The following is a 15234-nucleotide window of genomic DNA, read 5'->3' on the forward strand; positions in this document are numbered from 1 at the left end:
TTTTAGTTTTATTATTTTTAATTTTTCAATTTTTTATTAATTTTTAAAGTTTTTTATTTTTTATTTTTTTTTTACATTATGGCACATGTCTACTCATAGGAGCTGATACGTAATATACAGTTAGTTTTTTGACAGAAAAATTAATAGAAGTAATAAGTCTTTTTTCAAAACTCATGTACCATCTACAATGCGAATTAAAACTGAAGTCCCAAAAACTAAAATTTCTAAAGCACATGTACCAAAAAGTCTTTAATCCAATATATAATTTTGTATTGATTTTGCAAGCGTAAAAAGTTGAAAACCTCGTGGAGAAGAGTAAAAAAAAAAAAACAAACACATGCTTCTTTTCTTTTTCAGTTTTTTTTTTTTTGAAGGAGACATGCTTCTTTTCTAAGTTATCAAGATCAAAGCGCGGATGACCTGGATCACAAACTGCCCTAGTTTGCGGAAATCGAAATCCGAGCAATAAAAGTCATGATAATACATTATCGATACATACTATGTTCAAGCTGTTTACTATATTTAAATTATTGACATGATGTCATGATGTCTTTAGATTGTAGTAGCTGAATTTAGTTTTTTTTTTTGCTACACACCGGTCACTTTTAAAATTACTATTAAATCTCAAATTCAATAATGATTTTAAAAGTCACATTAAAGAGTGTGAGAGTAGGAGTATATATAGCATTTTTTTTTTTAATTTAATTGTTGATCTTTTTGGTCATTACTTATAAAAAAACAAAGGGGCGTCAACGCTCGTAACAAATTAATAATGAGATAATAAACAAAGTTCAAATATCGTTTGTCCATGAGTTCACTGTGAATAAAAACAAATATTATGTTCATGATGATGTTCATCAGTTCATCCATCCGTTCTAACAAAACTAAAGGATTAAATGAGCAGGCAATCCTTTATCTAGCTATCCCATTCCCCAATCCCCGTCATATGGTAAAATTTCCATCTAAACTAACGGTCAAATCTAAATCAGGATGCAATTTGAAATATTTTGGTAGTTAATAGATTCAAGTTGCAGCGAGTTGTAATTTAGAGGTGTTACCTCCTCGTCCTGCCTAGTGATCAGGGGTGAATCTGATACTCCCTGATTTTTTCAAGTACCATAATGGGAATAGATGACTTTTCTCATCCATTGCTGATAACTCACCTTGATTGGTTTTTTTTTTATTATTATTATTTTCTGAGTAATTCACCTCATATGGTTTCCGTACAGAATTTCATTCTGGTTGAATTTGGGAAAAAGAAAATTGAAGAACTAACATGTGTACATATGAAACTTTTTTTTTAGAACTCGTCTCGATGATCATACTCATGATTGATGTATCTGTGTTCGTACCTGGTAATGTTATGAGATTTCTCAAGCTCAGCTACATTTTATATGAGATTCAAGGTTTGGCAGCTGCAATATTGGTAGTCAGGACAGATAAGCCACCAGTCAGTCCCAAGCTTGGGCTGTCCACCTTTATACAATAAGAAAGGTCCAACTTTACAACATATGCTCAATCTATGGACATGAACAATGGGAGAGAATTTTTTTCAAGAGTTAAGACAATGTATTGATAAAAAAGGGATTTGATTCTTGCACTACACCATCACAACAACCCCTCACATGAGAGTAGGCCCCAGTGTGTGGGTCTCACCCTCATGTGAGGGGTTGTTGTATTGGTGTTGTAAATCTAACATTTTTCGATAAAAAAAATAGTATATCTTATGAGGCAAACAGAACCAGCAAGTATCAAATGCTTTGTTATTTAACAGGTCAAAATTTTTTACAATATTACTAACAAGGGTTTTACATTTCAAGTTTTCAACTTTTAGAAACCGAATAGATCTACCCTGATTTCTGTTTGTAATGGGCGTCATATTTCCCTTGAAACAACTTCTATAACGCCACATGACCCGTCTCGAGTTTTCCAAAGTAGCTCTACATCGCAGTTAAATGGCAAAGATTTGACCCTACCGATAGCCATCCCTCCGGTCTTGTTCCTCAGCTTCCTTGTTAGCAGCTTGAACAGATTTGAACCACAGGAATCCCTGTATTCAGCATTCATGTTATTTTGCCATGGCCTATACTTGAGCACAGAGTACTTAGCAAAATAGATGTAGAACTGGATTTCACAATTTGGGCTCTTATACATAAGTTAATTTCAAGATCTAAGAAATCAAATTTGTTAGTCCTCCGGATATCTTGCTTTATTTGTTTATGTCACATGTCAATATTCTGAAGATCTTGTTATCGTATTTGTCATGTAATAATTTTTCTGATATTATTTTCACATTTCACATGTAAAGTTAGGCTATATTCAACTATAAATAGTCTTGGTCACTGTAAAGTTTTACTCTCTCAAAATACAAAAGCCTTTTTTGTATATTCTTTTCTTCTCCCTCTCTTTCTCTTAACAATCAAAGCTATCTTTCTGTGGCATTCAATAGTGGTGGAAAGCTTTCACTCATCGTTGCATTCTCTTTACGGATCGAGTATCTATGGGTATTATTTCATTAAATAAATAATACCATAGATTCTACTAGTGTTGATCTACATTCTGCCGGTGAGACGAAGTCATTCCGACCACTCGCGTGCCCTCACACGCCACTTGAAGTTCCTGACAGACTTCCACGCGCTGCCACTTGCGTAATCCATAGCCTGAGTTCGTAATCCACTCGGGGTAGCCCAACCTCGGCCTATCTAGCGGGCCACCATTGCCCATCTCCCTGCCTCCCTGGCATACCGTCGGTCCAACCCGCCAGCCACCGTTCAGTCCAGCTCGTCTTTGACAACCCAAACCATTATTCCCCGCCATCTTGGACCACTGTCCACCGCCATCTCCAGCTTCTTCGGTTGCCATCCAACAGGTGCATATGCCATTCCCAAAAAGGAAAAACAGCACCAACAAAAAAAGAGAAATGATAGGGGTACCAAATTCTTTTACTAAAAGATGGGTACCAAATGATGTGGAGTTTATTCATTGATACTTGTAGCATTTCTTTTTATTAATTGTTTTGATCATCTCTAATGAATAAGCTCCACATCATTTGGTACTCATCTTTTGGTAAAAGAATTTGGTACACCTAGCATCCCTCACAAAAAAAACCACCCAAAAAAAATATCTCAATGGCTTAAGTATTTGGCACTAATAAAGATCTGCCTCAACCTTTCCATGTCATTTTGGATGGGACAAATTACTGCACATGGGCTTATAACAAGTGACTCTTTCTTCGAGGCTAAATCTTAAGGAGTTATGTAACCAGACCAGAGGCTCGTCCACTGCAAGGCAAAAAATGAGTCTCCCACAAACTTTGCTAGTCGACTTCAAGTTTGGAAAAGCAGTGACTACTGTATTATTTCTTGGTTCGCCAATACCTCATTGCTCTCCATCAATATGATGTTCAACCGGTTTGAAACTGTCAAGGAAGTATGGGAGTACTTGCTCAGCAGTATCAACTCGACATTAAGCTGAGTACTATGTGCCAAGAGCCATGTCAGTTGATTACTAACTTTTACTCGCAAATGAAAGCAATTGTCTATTGATGAACCCAAGTGGAAGTGCACCTCAAATGCTTCTGACTTCAACTTCATTATTTATAGTGATCACAGGTTCTTAACTTAGTTTCTCACTGAAATATGCAGTGAATTTACGTCTATCCATGTCTCTTTGCTGCATCAATCACCTCCACCCACGCTTGATAGCGCTCTCAGCGAACTCATCTCAAAATAGACAAAAGTTCACCACCATGAAAGCTTAAAACTCAAAGGTGGTCATGGCTACAGGTCTATCCTCCAAGGGAACTTCGGCTCCTCCTCCCACTCATCCTCAACTCGGTCTATAAAGTGCAGTTTCTACAATCGTTGGAGACATCATTTTAACGATTGTAGGAAAAAAATTGGGAAAACAAAAATTATGATGGAGTGCAGCCGCTCAAGGGTGGTCCACCGCCTAATTGCCAAGCTGAGTGCACCCAGAGTTAATTAGCTGGCCCGTGGTACGTCTATGGCCACATAATTGATGCCATGATCTAAGGATCGCACAACCCTAGCATACAGGAGTATAGGACGTAACAGTATGCATAGGCCATAGTAAGAGGAAAAGAAAGCAATTTTTCTTGAGTATAATGTTATGAGGGAGAATTCTAAAAGTTTCCTTATATTGTCAATTAAATTTTTTAAAGGAAGCTGTTTTTACTCATAGTATATGATGAAGAAAAAGATTTTTCTTAAGTTTCGTTTTATGAAGAAGTTAATTTAGAGTTATGTTGAGGTCCACGTTTTCAAAGATAGTTTTTCAAATAGTATTTTAAAAACCTTCTTTCTTATGTTGAGTTAAGAGTTTTCAAAGGAGAATGTTTTTAACCAACCGGTTTAAAATTGGTTGGGAATATTACTTATGGAGCTTTTTTGCTTATTTGTTTTGTTTTCAGGTCAGGTTGAGATGTAGTAGAATGCTGGATGCAAGTTAGATGGGGGATTTCATTTCATGTCATATTTTAGATTAACTTATTTTCAACAAGGGCCTAAGGGCCTAAGGGGCATAAGAGAGCAATTTTTTTCAGAAACTTTTATTATGCTATGACCTTTACGTTTCCACAATCTTGTTTAACAAAGGCTTTTATTTGCGCCTTTAAGGCTTCTAATTTAACAAACCTAACCCTTGCGGGTTGGGGGTATTACATGTTTTGTGCTTCTTCAACCACATGAGCCCATTAAGTTAGAGCATCGGTCTCGATTATGTTGTTTCTTAGGTTATGGCATCGACCATAAGGGGTATTGCTACTATGACTTTATATTTCGATGATTACAAATTTCTCGCCATGTGGATTTCTGGAACACAAGATATTTGCTACTTTATCTAATTTCCCTTCCCAGACATTAGCTATTCGCCTATTTTCACTAATCCTTCCCTTGACTTGTATCCAACTTCTTCTAACTTTGATGCAGGATTTTCGATCTCTTCAATTGACTCCACAAAGACCTTTTCCAATGACAGTGCTCCATCTGCTGATCCTTCAACTACCTCTTCCAAGCCTAATTCCATTGTCATTTTAGACCTTCAAGAGCATTTCCTTCTCATCTTAGTGACTATCACTATTTTTCTGTTCTTGCGACTCTTCATGAGCCTTGCTCCTTTCTTGAGGTCAATACTAACCCTCTTTGGCAACAAGCCATGTCCGAAGACTTCAAACCCTCACCAAAACCCACACTTGAAACCTGGTAGATTTGCCTCTTAAAAAGACTAGTCAATTGCAAGTGGATCTACAAGATCAAAACTCAGTCAGATGGATCTGTTAAGTTATACAAATCATTGTCTTGTGGCAAAAAGGTTCACACAAGAGTATGGAATTGACTATGAGAAACTTTTGTTCTTGTTGTTAAAGTGTCCCACATTGCTAAAAGATCCTTGTCTTGTAGACTTTATAAGCCATGGATACCCCTCCTCTCTCAAGGCGTCTTTTGAGAATGAGTAAGGCCCATGGACTTTTACATGATATCAGAGCAGGTACCTTTGACAATGATGGGCCTTTCCCTCCCGTTGTTGAACACGTGTTTGGCCAAAGATGCCACACGTGAGGGGGCGTGTTAAAGTGTCCCACATTGCTAAGAGATCCTTGTCTTGTAGACTTTATAAGCCATGAACACCCCTCCTCTCTCAAGGCGTCTTTTGAGAGTGAGTAAGGCCCATGGACTTTTACACTTGTAGCCCGTCTCACTTCTGTTTGTTTCCTATTTACAGTTGCAGTTTTCCATCGCTAGAACCTCTTTCAGATGGATATTAAGAACGTCTTTCTTATTCTTGCAGAATAAGTTTATATGAAGCCTCTTCCAGGTTATAAGCATCTACCTAATAAGGTTTTTCGTCTACGTTGAGCACTCTATAGGCTCAAACAAGCATGATACGCAGACTTGGATTCAGCAGTATCATTGCGCGACTTGGATTTGTTTCATTCTTATGACTCTGCCTTGTTTATCTATCGCACTAATATTGGCATTATCCTACTCTTACTTTATGTGGATGACAATATTATTACTGGAGATGATACGCATGGCATGTGTATGCTACAAACTCTTCACAATCAACAATTTGAAATGAAAGATCTAGGTACTCTTAGTTACTTCCATCTTCCATGGCCTTAAAATCTCATCCAACTTCGAGGGCTATTTTCTCTCACATGCGAAGTATGCTTTTGATATTTTGTTATGCATCGACTTAACTGACAATAAAACAATTGATAGATTATTGGAGACTAATGTTAAACTTTGTGCCATAGATAATGAACCACTTCGAGATGCTGCTCTTTATCGCCAATTGGTTGGCAATAGAGCTGTACAAGCGGTGGCAGTTAGCGATTATTGCCTCTAACTGCTAACTGCACCGCCTTAGACAATTAGCAATTTTGAGTAACCAGTGGTTAGCGGTTATTTATGCCTAAATTGCACCACGATAACCGTCTGCTAGGTATGGGCATTTTGGGCCTATTTTGGTGTTGTGAGCCTTTTTTGGGCTTGTTTTAGACGGTTTTGGGCTTGTTTTAAGTGTTTTGGTATGAAACTCTATACCCAAACAACATCGTTTTGCAATACTACATCTATATATAAGAGTAGACGATTAACGATTATTAACTACCTACTATACCACTGCTAACCGCACCACTCTAGGCAGTTAGTTGGGAAAAGCCACCGCTAGCCATACAGCCTTAGGCGTTTGCAGTATTTAACGGTTAATAATTGTCCACCTGTACAGTTCTAGTTGGCAACTTGATTTATCCCCCTGTTTGATACGTTCAGGTTTTCAGGGCTTATGTGGCAACACACGTGGCAACACACGTGGCAGTACTAAAGCCCAAGTTGGCAAAGAATAAGGAGTATAATCTCCATATATTATTTCCCTAAGTGTTTTAGCTAACAAGGAATTTATTTTCCATTAGTTTATTTCCTTCCTAGTTATTTTCCTACATGATGTAATGACGGCTAGACCTAATGATTATGTCTTATGACCTAACCGTCTTCTATATAAGTGTAACCCTAATGAATAAAATGTCATGCTGAATATTATGAAAACCTAGCATCTTTATTGGTATCTTGGAGATCACAGCTCCCTCGAAATAGCCATTGGAGATCACGACTCTCTCGAAGTAGTCTTTATCCCTTTTTCTTTGTTCTTTTTATTATTTGATTGCATCAAGTGGTATTAGAGCGAAGGTTGATTGTTTTCTACAACAATCTCCGATCCACATCATCACCATGTCTTTCTGGAATGAAGAGGAACGAGAAAGGCTAGACAAGATTTGGTCAGAATTTCTCGCATGGAAAGAGGAATCTAGCAAATAGATGGAGGAGATCAGGAAAAGAATTGAAAGTTTTTCTCCACCACGCACCTCTCCTGCGAGCCAAGCCCCACCTATACAACCTGCCTCCCGGCTAAGTTCCCAATCAAATTTGTTGTTGTAGGCGATCTTGGACAGACTAGGTGGACCAACTCAACCCTCCAACACATAGCAAAATCGAACTACAACATGCTGATCCTGCCAGGAGACTTATCATATGCAGATTTCTACCAACCTTTATGGGATTCATTCGGCAGGCTGGTCAAGTCACTGGCCAGCCAGCGGCCTTGGTTGGTGACCCAAGGAAACCACGAGATTGAGAAGTTCCTAGCATTCCACTCCATACCCTTCACAGCCTTGAATGCAAGATGGCACATGCCATATGAAGAGAGTGGGTCGGGCTCGAACCTCTACTACTCTTATAATATAGCCGAGGTTCATGTCATCATGTTGGGTTTGTACACAGATTTTGGTCCTGGCCTACCACAGTATAAGTGGTTATAGGCAGACTTAGGGAAGATTGATTTGGAAATGACTCCGTGGACAGTAGCGCGCATTCATGTGCCATGGTATAATTCTAATATTGCTCATCAGAGGGAGAAAGAGCCGGTTGAGATGAAGGCAGCCATGGAAGGGCTGATCTACCAAGCTCGCGTGGATGTTGTTTTGGCTAGACTTCTTGTAGCGGCTAGTCCAGTGCAGGTTGTCGTCGGCAGTTTTCTACCTAGCAACCAGCTTGAGCCAAAACCAGAATTCTTCCTTAGGGACAAGGAAGATGTTAGGGGAGAGGGATGATATGTTAAGATTTTCAGGGCTTATGTGGCAGTACTAAAGCCCAAGTCGGCAGAGAATAAGGAGTATAATCTCCATATTTTATTTCCCCATGTGTTTTAGGTAGTAAGGAATGTATTTTTTTCCATTAGTTTATTTCCTTCCTAGTTATTTTCTTGCATAATGTAATGACGGCTAGACCTAATGGTTATGTCTTATGACCTAGTCATCTTCCATACAAGTGTAACCCTAATGAATAAAATATCGTGCTAAATATTATTAAAAACCTAGAACCTTTGTTGGTATTTTGGAGGTCATGGCTTCCTCAAAGTAGTCATTGGAGAACACGGCTCTCTCGAAGTAGCCCGTATCATTTTCTTGTTCTTTTTATTATTTGATTGCATCACTGTCACACATCTGGATATTACCCAATGAGATGTGTTATTTGTACACACTGTGTGCAAATATCATTAGCCATTACCCAATATTGTGCACTTGGTCAGTTAGTTTATGACCAAACGATACTCTATTCACTATGTAGCCGTCCTTTGACTCCTTAGATATGTGAGAGGGACACTATCCCATGACCTTCATTTTTCTTCTCACTCTTCTTTGGGTTTACTAATCTATTTTGATGCAGATTGGGCAAGAGATACCACTAACCGTCACTCTACCAATGGTTGCTCTTTCTTGCTAGGTGACTTTATTATCTCTTGGTGCAATAAGAAACAATCAGTTGTTGCTAGATCCAACACAAAAGCCGAATGCCGCACACTTGTTCTGCACACTTGTTCACACCACCTCTGAACTCGTTTGGCAGTGCTAGCTTCTATAAGACATAAGCGTCATTTAGACCACCAGCTTGCCAATTTATTGTGATAATCAGAGTGCTATAAAGATAGCCCACAATGATGTCTTCTACAAGCATACTAAACACATACCAGCTTGCAGCTGTGTTCACTAAAACACATCCTCCTAGACATTTCCGTGCTCTTTTCTCCAAACTCAAGATGTTCTCTATGCTACCACCTTGAGTTTGCAGAGACGTTAGAATCCTCCGGATCTTGCCTTATTTTATCTAAGTCATATGACAATCTCATGAGTATCTTGTTACCATATTTGTTATTTAATAATTTTCTTGATATTATTTTCCTTATTTTACATATACTGTGCATTATATTGCCACGCTATATTTAACTATAAATATTCCACATCACTTTACAATTTTTTATTATCTTCTTCTCTCCTCCTTCTATCTTCACAAAATTAACAAAGAAAAGAAAAAATAGAAATGAGATCAATTCAGAACAACTTACTGAAACGGGAATACCAGTTAATGCGAAAAATCCAAGCAATGGAGCATAAAAAATGCTGTCTGAGTTCAAAATTCCAAACACAGGCCTCTGGTTCACATATTCAAAAACAGAACCTATCTGCAGTCCGAAAGTTACAAGAAAATTTAAGAAACAAAAGAGCATTTAATAGAATTAGTTTTGCAGGTCATAAAATGAAAATGAAGAGGAAAATGAACTTACAGCAGCAATTGCAGTGACTGCTGAGGCAAGTAAGTAAACATAGAAGGGAATCTCAAATATCTGTTGCGATGTACTTTCCTTGCCTTCATCCTGAGCCCAAGGAGGGGGCACATCTGAATCTGCCCTGGCCCAAGAAGGTATTGTTTCTTCAGTCTTGCTAGGCTCTTTAGAGCTTTCGGTCACAGCTAACACAGAGAACCTATGAGATATTTTCTTTTGAGAACCATGACGACTCGGGTTCCTTTTTGCAGTTAGTTCATCTAGAATTCTCCGTCCAGCACCGAGGAATGATCTGGGGAATAACGGATTCTCTTTCCTAGAACTATGAATTAAGCTTGAATTCCATGAACACAAGAAGCCTGTTGCCATAGCTTCCTCCTCTTCCTTCTAATCCTTTCCCGTTCTCCTGTTTCTGTAACTGAAGACATAGAGATCAAAACTACAAAGAATATGAACATCTTTGGGGGCATTATGACGCTCTACAAAGAAAGATTGCTAATTAGCCCACACTTTGTAGTGGTTAATAGAGAAATGGTTAAACAAAAGAACAGAAACGAGGAAGGAAGAGATATTAAACATGAGGAGAGGAGCTCGTAGAGCTTTACCTTTGCCGCTGTCTTTAGATTGTGGCCCAAATGAAGAAAGAGGAAAAATGGCGTTGAGATTTGGAAGAGACAGGAAGACGTGGGTTCAGCCACAGATTACCGGTCATGCTTGTGCGTGTCTATTCGCCCCCTCCACTCGTTTTCCATTTTCCGTGAGAACTGCTCTACAAACACCCGGTTTTTTTTTTTTTTTTTTTTTTTTTAAAGTGATCATGGCACAACACATTTACATAATAATTCCACTAACACATTCATATGGAATATGAAGCGAGATCTATGCGGTGAATTTCACTTGAAATTTGATTCCTGCATTACACCATCATAACAAATGTACAATAACCTCTTACATGAGGGTGGGTCATAGTGTGTGGGGTTCACTCTCATATGAGAGGTTGTTGTGCACTTGTTGTGTTGGTGTTGTAAATCTAACATTTTCCATTTCACTCACATGGATCCCACCTCATATGAATGTGTTGTGTAATTATTGTATAAATATCATTACTCTTTTTTACTCTCAAGTCTCAAGTGTATGATTTTTTATATGGTATTAAAAATTATTATTAAATTTTAGATAAATTATTATTAAATTTTAAATTTAATAATAATTTTAAGTACTATATCAGAAAGTGCGCACTTAAAAGAATTGATGCATTGGGCAGCTCGAGCCTTAGGTGATTGCCTAATGCCCCAAATTGAATACCCCAACTAATAATTATACATTAAATATATTTTATTTTAGAAAAAAAAAAAATTAAGGCTCAAAAAACATTTTAAGACTCTAAAATGGTAAAAAGTTTATAAAATATTCTTTAATTAAGGCCCCCACTTAATAATTGTACAATAAATGTTATTTTCAAAACAAATTTTAAGACTTTAATATGGTAAAAATTTAATAAATGTTTTCTAATTAAGACCCTCAATCATGGTAATAGAAATTACAAATTGAAAGTCTCATTATTCACATTTAAGAAGAAAAAAAAATCCATAAATTCTTGAAAAGTTGCACTTATTTACTATTTTTAAAAGACTAATATTTTACATTCATTAAATTTGCCCAACATGCATAATCTTTTCTCCAACATTTATTTGAATTGAATGTTTAAAAAGATATAAAAAGTTTTCAAAGTGTATAAATTTTCATTATTTGCATTGTGCATAATAAATAGAATTAAACCTTCAATTCAAATATTCAACAAATTTTTTTTTTGCATTATATTTTATTACAAATCAATCTTCATATAACTTATTTCTATTTTTCTTTAAATTTTATTATTTCATGTCTTTGAATAAAGTGATAAGCTATTCTATATCTAATAAGTTATATATATATATAAAAAAAAAAAAAAAAAAAAAAAAAAAAAAAAAAAAAGTTTTAACATACATTTTACAAATAAAAGAAAGTGCTATAATTGCCATATTAAAAAAATAAAAAATAAAAAACATAATATAAGAAAATGGCATCATTTAAACTTGTCGCCTTAAGCATCAAAAGTGGTCGTTTTGCTTTGGGAGAAAAGCCCACAATTATTTTAGTCTATTTGGGCTGATGAGACTGACCTCCCGACCCATGACCACTCTTAACAATAGCCATTTGAACCCTCTCGCTGTTGTTTGTGGCTTTTAGGGAATTTATGTTCACGTGTTGGGCTTTAGTTGTGTTGAGACATGAGTATAAAGCTATATAGGTTAATTCTAACTCGAGTCATTTAATTAAACGGGTTAAATCTTTCAACTTTAATCAATTAATTTTGTGTTGGTTTTGTGGGTTATGTAAAAAATTATGACCCTAAATGTTGCGTGTCAAGTTTAAGTCGTTTTGAAATATAAGTATTAAATTATATAAGTCAACTTTAACTTATTAATTTCGTATTGCATACGTATCAAAATTGTATAGGGTTAAATAGTCCAATGGTCTCTGAGTTTTCACAACTTTATTTTTTTGTTCCTGAATTTCAATTTACATCACAGATGGTACCTCAATTTTAAGAAAAGACCGAATTGATACTTTGGTTAAGTTTTTCGTCCAAAAACTAATGGCTTGTCATATGTCAAAGGTTGACATGTGGCACTATATAAAAAAAATTAAAATTCTTTAAAAATTAAAAATTATAAAAAAAAAATATTAAAAATTTTGAAAAAATTAAAAATATATATATGAAAAATTTAAAAAAAATAAAGGGTGGCTAAGCCACCCACCTTGGCCACCATAGGGGTGGCCAACCACCTCCATTTTGACCAAACGGGTGGTTGAGCCACCCCTTTGGCCGGTCTCACCCCTTAACCAAAAAAAGAAAAATAAACAAAGATTGGTTTTGGCCATTGGAGGTGATTCCAAACCCTCCAAATTTTATTTTTTCCGTTTTGCCCTTGGGGTGGCCAAACCACCCCTATAGGCCACGGGAATGGTTCGGTCACCCTTAGACAAGCTGATCTGGGGGTGGCTGAACCAGCCATGTGGCCCTTGGGGGTGGCCAACCAAGGGCAAAACCGATCTTGCCATTTTTATTTTTATTTTTTTTTTCTGTTCGAGGGTGGCCGAACCACCCCATACTGCCCAGCCACCCCCTGGCCAAAATGGGGGTGGCTGGCCCACCCCATGGTGACCAAGGGGATGGCTGAGCCACCCCTTTCTTTTTTAAAATTTTTAATTTTTTATATAGTGTTACGTGTTAACCTCTGAGATTAACACGTAGCAGACCGTTAATTTTTGGACGGAAAACTTAACTGAGGTACCAATTCGGTCTTTTTCTAAATGTAATGTACCATCTGTAATGCAGTTTAAGACTCAAAGACTAAAAAATAAAATTGTTAAAAATTTAAGAACTAAAAAGATGTTTAACCCAATTGTATATCGTCTAAAAAAATATTCCTTACGAGCTGACTCACCGATGGATGGTGCATTCACATGGATATCCTTTTCGAGTTTGCTTCCCCCCACAGATTTTCATGGAATTGTTTCAATAAATATGGTATGTTACTGTTTTATAATAAAAGTGATACTTTTGCATTTCTCGTTTGTTTTTGAATTTGTTTCTTTATCCTCGCCTCCTTGGTCGCTTTGCGGTTTAGCCTGTCTCCGGTTCTAATTGCTGCGGGTCGGGATGGTAGGACAACTAGGCCTGATCATGGACCACCCACGCCGTTGGCCGTGACAGACAGAACCGGGCCTTATTTGGGTGAATTTGGGTCAGGCCAGTGGCCAGACCTGATAACTAGGCCTGCCTAAATTTTCAGGTCATTTTTTTTTCTTTTTCTTTTTTTTTTAATACGTGAACAAATTACAACAACAACAAAAAAAAACACAATAAAGGCTAGGCAATCCAAAATCAAAACTAAGAATGAAAGTACGTGGGGCCAATGCTTTTGGAGATGCGGGCCCAAAGGTTTGAGGCATGAATACCACAAAACCGGAGTCACCAGTGAAGATGATTTCTGTAGTGTATTGAGTCACAAGAATGAAAACACAATTAGAATAATGAACAGGGAGAGAAAAATGCAATAGAAAAATCCAAAAAAACATAAAAAGAAAAGGAAAAACAATAACATAAACAACACAAACACAGAACATCAGCAACTGGCAGAAAACCACAGAAAACTAACAACAACAGCGGAGGAGGCGGGATGTGACCCAGACGCGCTGATGGGAAGTTGGCCGTTGGAGACTTGGGTAGCATCGGCGCAGGCAGAAAACGACGGGAAAGGCAGTGGGATGGCACTTGTCGACCAATGATGGGCAGATGATAGTAGATCTAGATTCAAAAATATGAACCAAAAATCCTATACAAAATTGGCAGAAGACACAGATGGAAGAGTCACCGAAAAAGATGGTCTAGTATAAAGCTTGAGTTGTGGAAATAAAAAAACTATAAAAGGAATGAAAAAGCCCAGAATAAATCCGATAAGATAAAAATCTCATAAGAGGCGGAAGTTAGAGAGAAAACTCTCAAAATTATTAGGCTGTTGGTTGGTTGGGTCAATATAGAAGCAAAGGAAGGGAAAAGAGAGATGGGGAGGGTCGGAAATGTGATGGGTGCAAATATATCTAGAGAGAAGGAAGAGCCTCTCTCTCTCTCTCTCTCACTGAATCATAATTCTTTTTTCAGGTCGTGCTTACTTGGGTCATTAGGTGCATAGAAGCTTTGGTATGGCAATACCAATCCCGAAAGCTGTTGTTGTGGCACCACCCTACCAGCCTGGCATCAAGGAAAAATAATAATGATAATAATGAAACATGAATACTTGATTAACTGTTTCGGAGCATTTGACCTCTTGATTGAAACAATCTCCTCGATCCGTCTGAGTGAATGCTCTCTGGTTGTTAACATTCGGTCATTAATTAACACCTCTACGGACAATATGATTCCTTGCCTTTAATAGTCAAATTATACTTGACAAATAAGATGAGCAATGATTATAACTGACCATCACTTGGAATCATGCTTGCTTCGTGTAAACGAGAAATATCATTTGTCGATCATCCTCATCATGATGATAATACCGATAAAAAAAATTCATCATCTCCATCACTACTGTCCTTGCAGTAGATATTACACAATTTTTTTATTTTTTATTTTTATAGCCTCGTTACTATAATAAACAAAAAATTGGTGAGCGAACGGTGTTCACCAACAATAATTAATATTGTTCACTCATCAAATATTTAAAATAATAATAAAAATTTAGTCATTTCTCTATTTTTTTTTTCTCACACGCATCAATCACATACAACATTACTGTTTCGGTCACTTTTTTTTGTTCCTCTAATTTTCTTCTCCTAACTCTCATGCACAACATCCCTGTGTTCACCACCATGACTTCGTCGACCCCATTGTCACCATCAATCAAGCCCACGCAGTCGCCTTCCTGTTTGTCGAGTCTCAACGGTACCTTTGTCTCTCTCTCTTTGGTTTGGCCAATAATGGGGGAGTATGGTAATCTTGGATTGGATATTTTTATTTATGATTTGGGTTGTCTTGAATGGTGGGTTGGA

The 15234-nt window shown here is 37.1% G+C and overlaps 1 protein-coding gene and 1 pseudogene across 2 annotated transcripts; one reads left to right on the forward strand and one right to left on the reverse strand.

Annotated features, from left to right (window-relative positions):
* Window positions 1–1738: 1738 nt before the first annotated feature.
* LOC133852105 (uncharacterized) lies at window positions 1739–10404 on the reverse strand. Of its 2 annotated transcripts, none has more exons than XM_062288781.1 (4): window positions 10245–10404; window positions 9640–10057; window positions 9421–9537; window positions 1739–2050 (listed from the first exon to the last, which is right to left on the reverse strand). In XM_062288781.1, exons 2-4 carry the CDS (start codon window positions 10006–10008, stop codon window positions 1973–1975), a joined length of 564 nt encoding a protein of 187 aa, XP_062144765.1. In that variant the 5' UTR covers window positions 10009–10057; window positions 10245–10404; the 3' UTR covers window positions 1739–1972. The 2 variants fall into 2 exon arrangements, with proteins under 2 accessions (XP_062144765.1, XP_062144766.1); XM_062288782.1 differs by having other exon boundaries at window positions 9640–10051; window positions 10245–10402.
* On the forward strand, window positions 7251–8128 carry LOC133851453 (probable purple acid phosphatase 20; annotated as a pseudogene).
* Window positions 10405–15234: the final 4830 nt, after the last annotated feature.

This window comes from Alnus glutinosa, chromosome 12 (genome assembly GCF_958979055.1).
Source record: "Alnus glutinosa chromosome 12, dhAlnGlut1.1, whole genome shotgun sequence".
Classification (NCBI taxonomy): domain Eukaryota; kingdom Viridiplantae; phylum Streptophyta; class Magnoliopsida; order Fagales; family Betulaceae; genus Alnus; species Alnus glutinosa.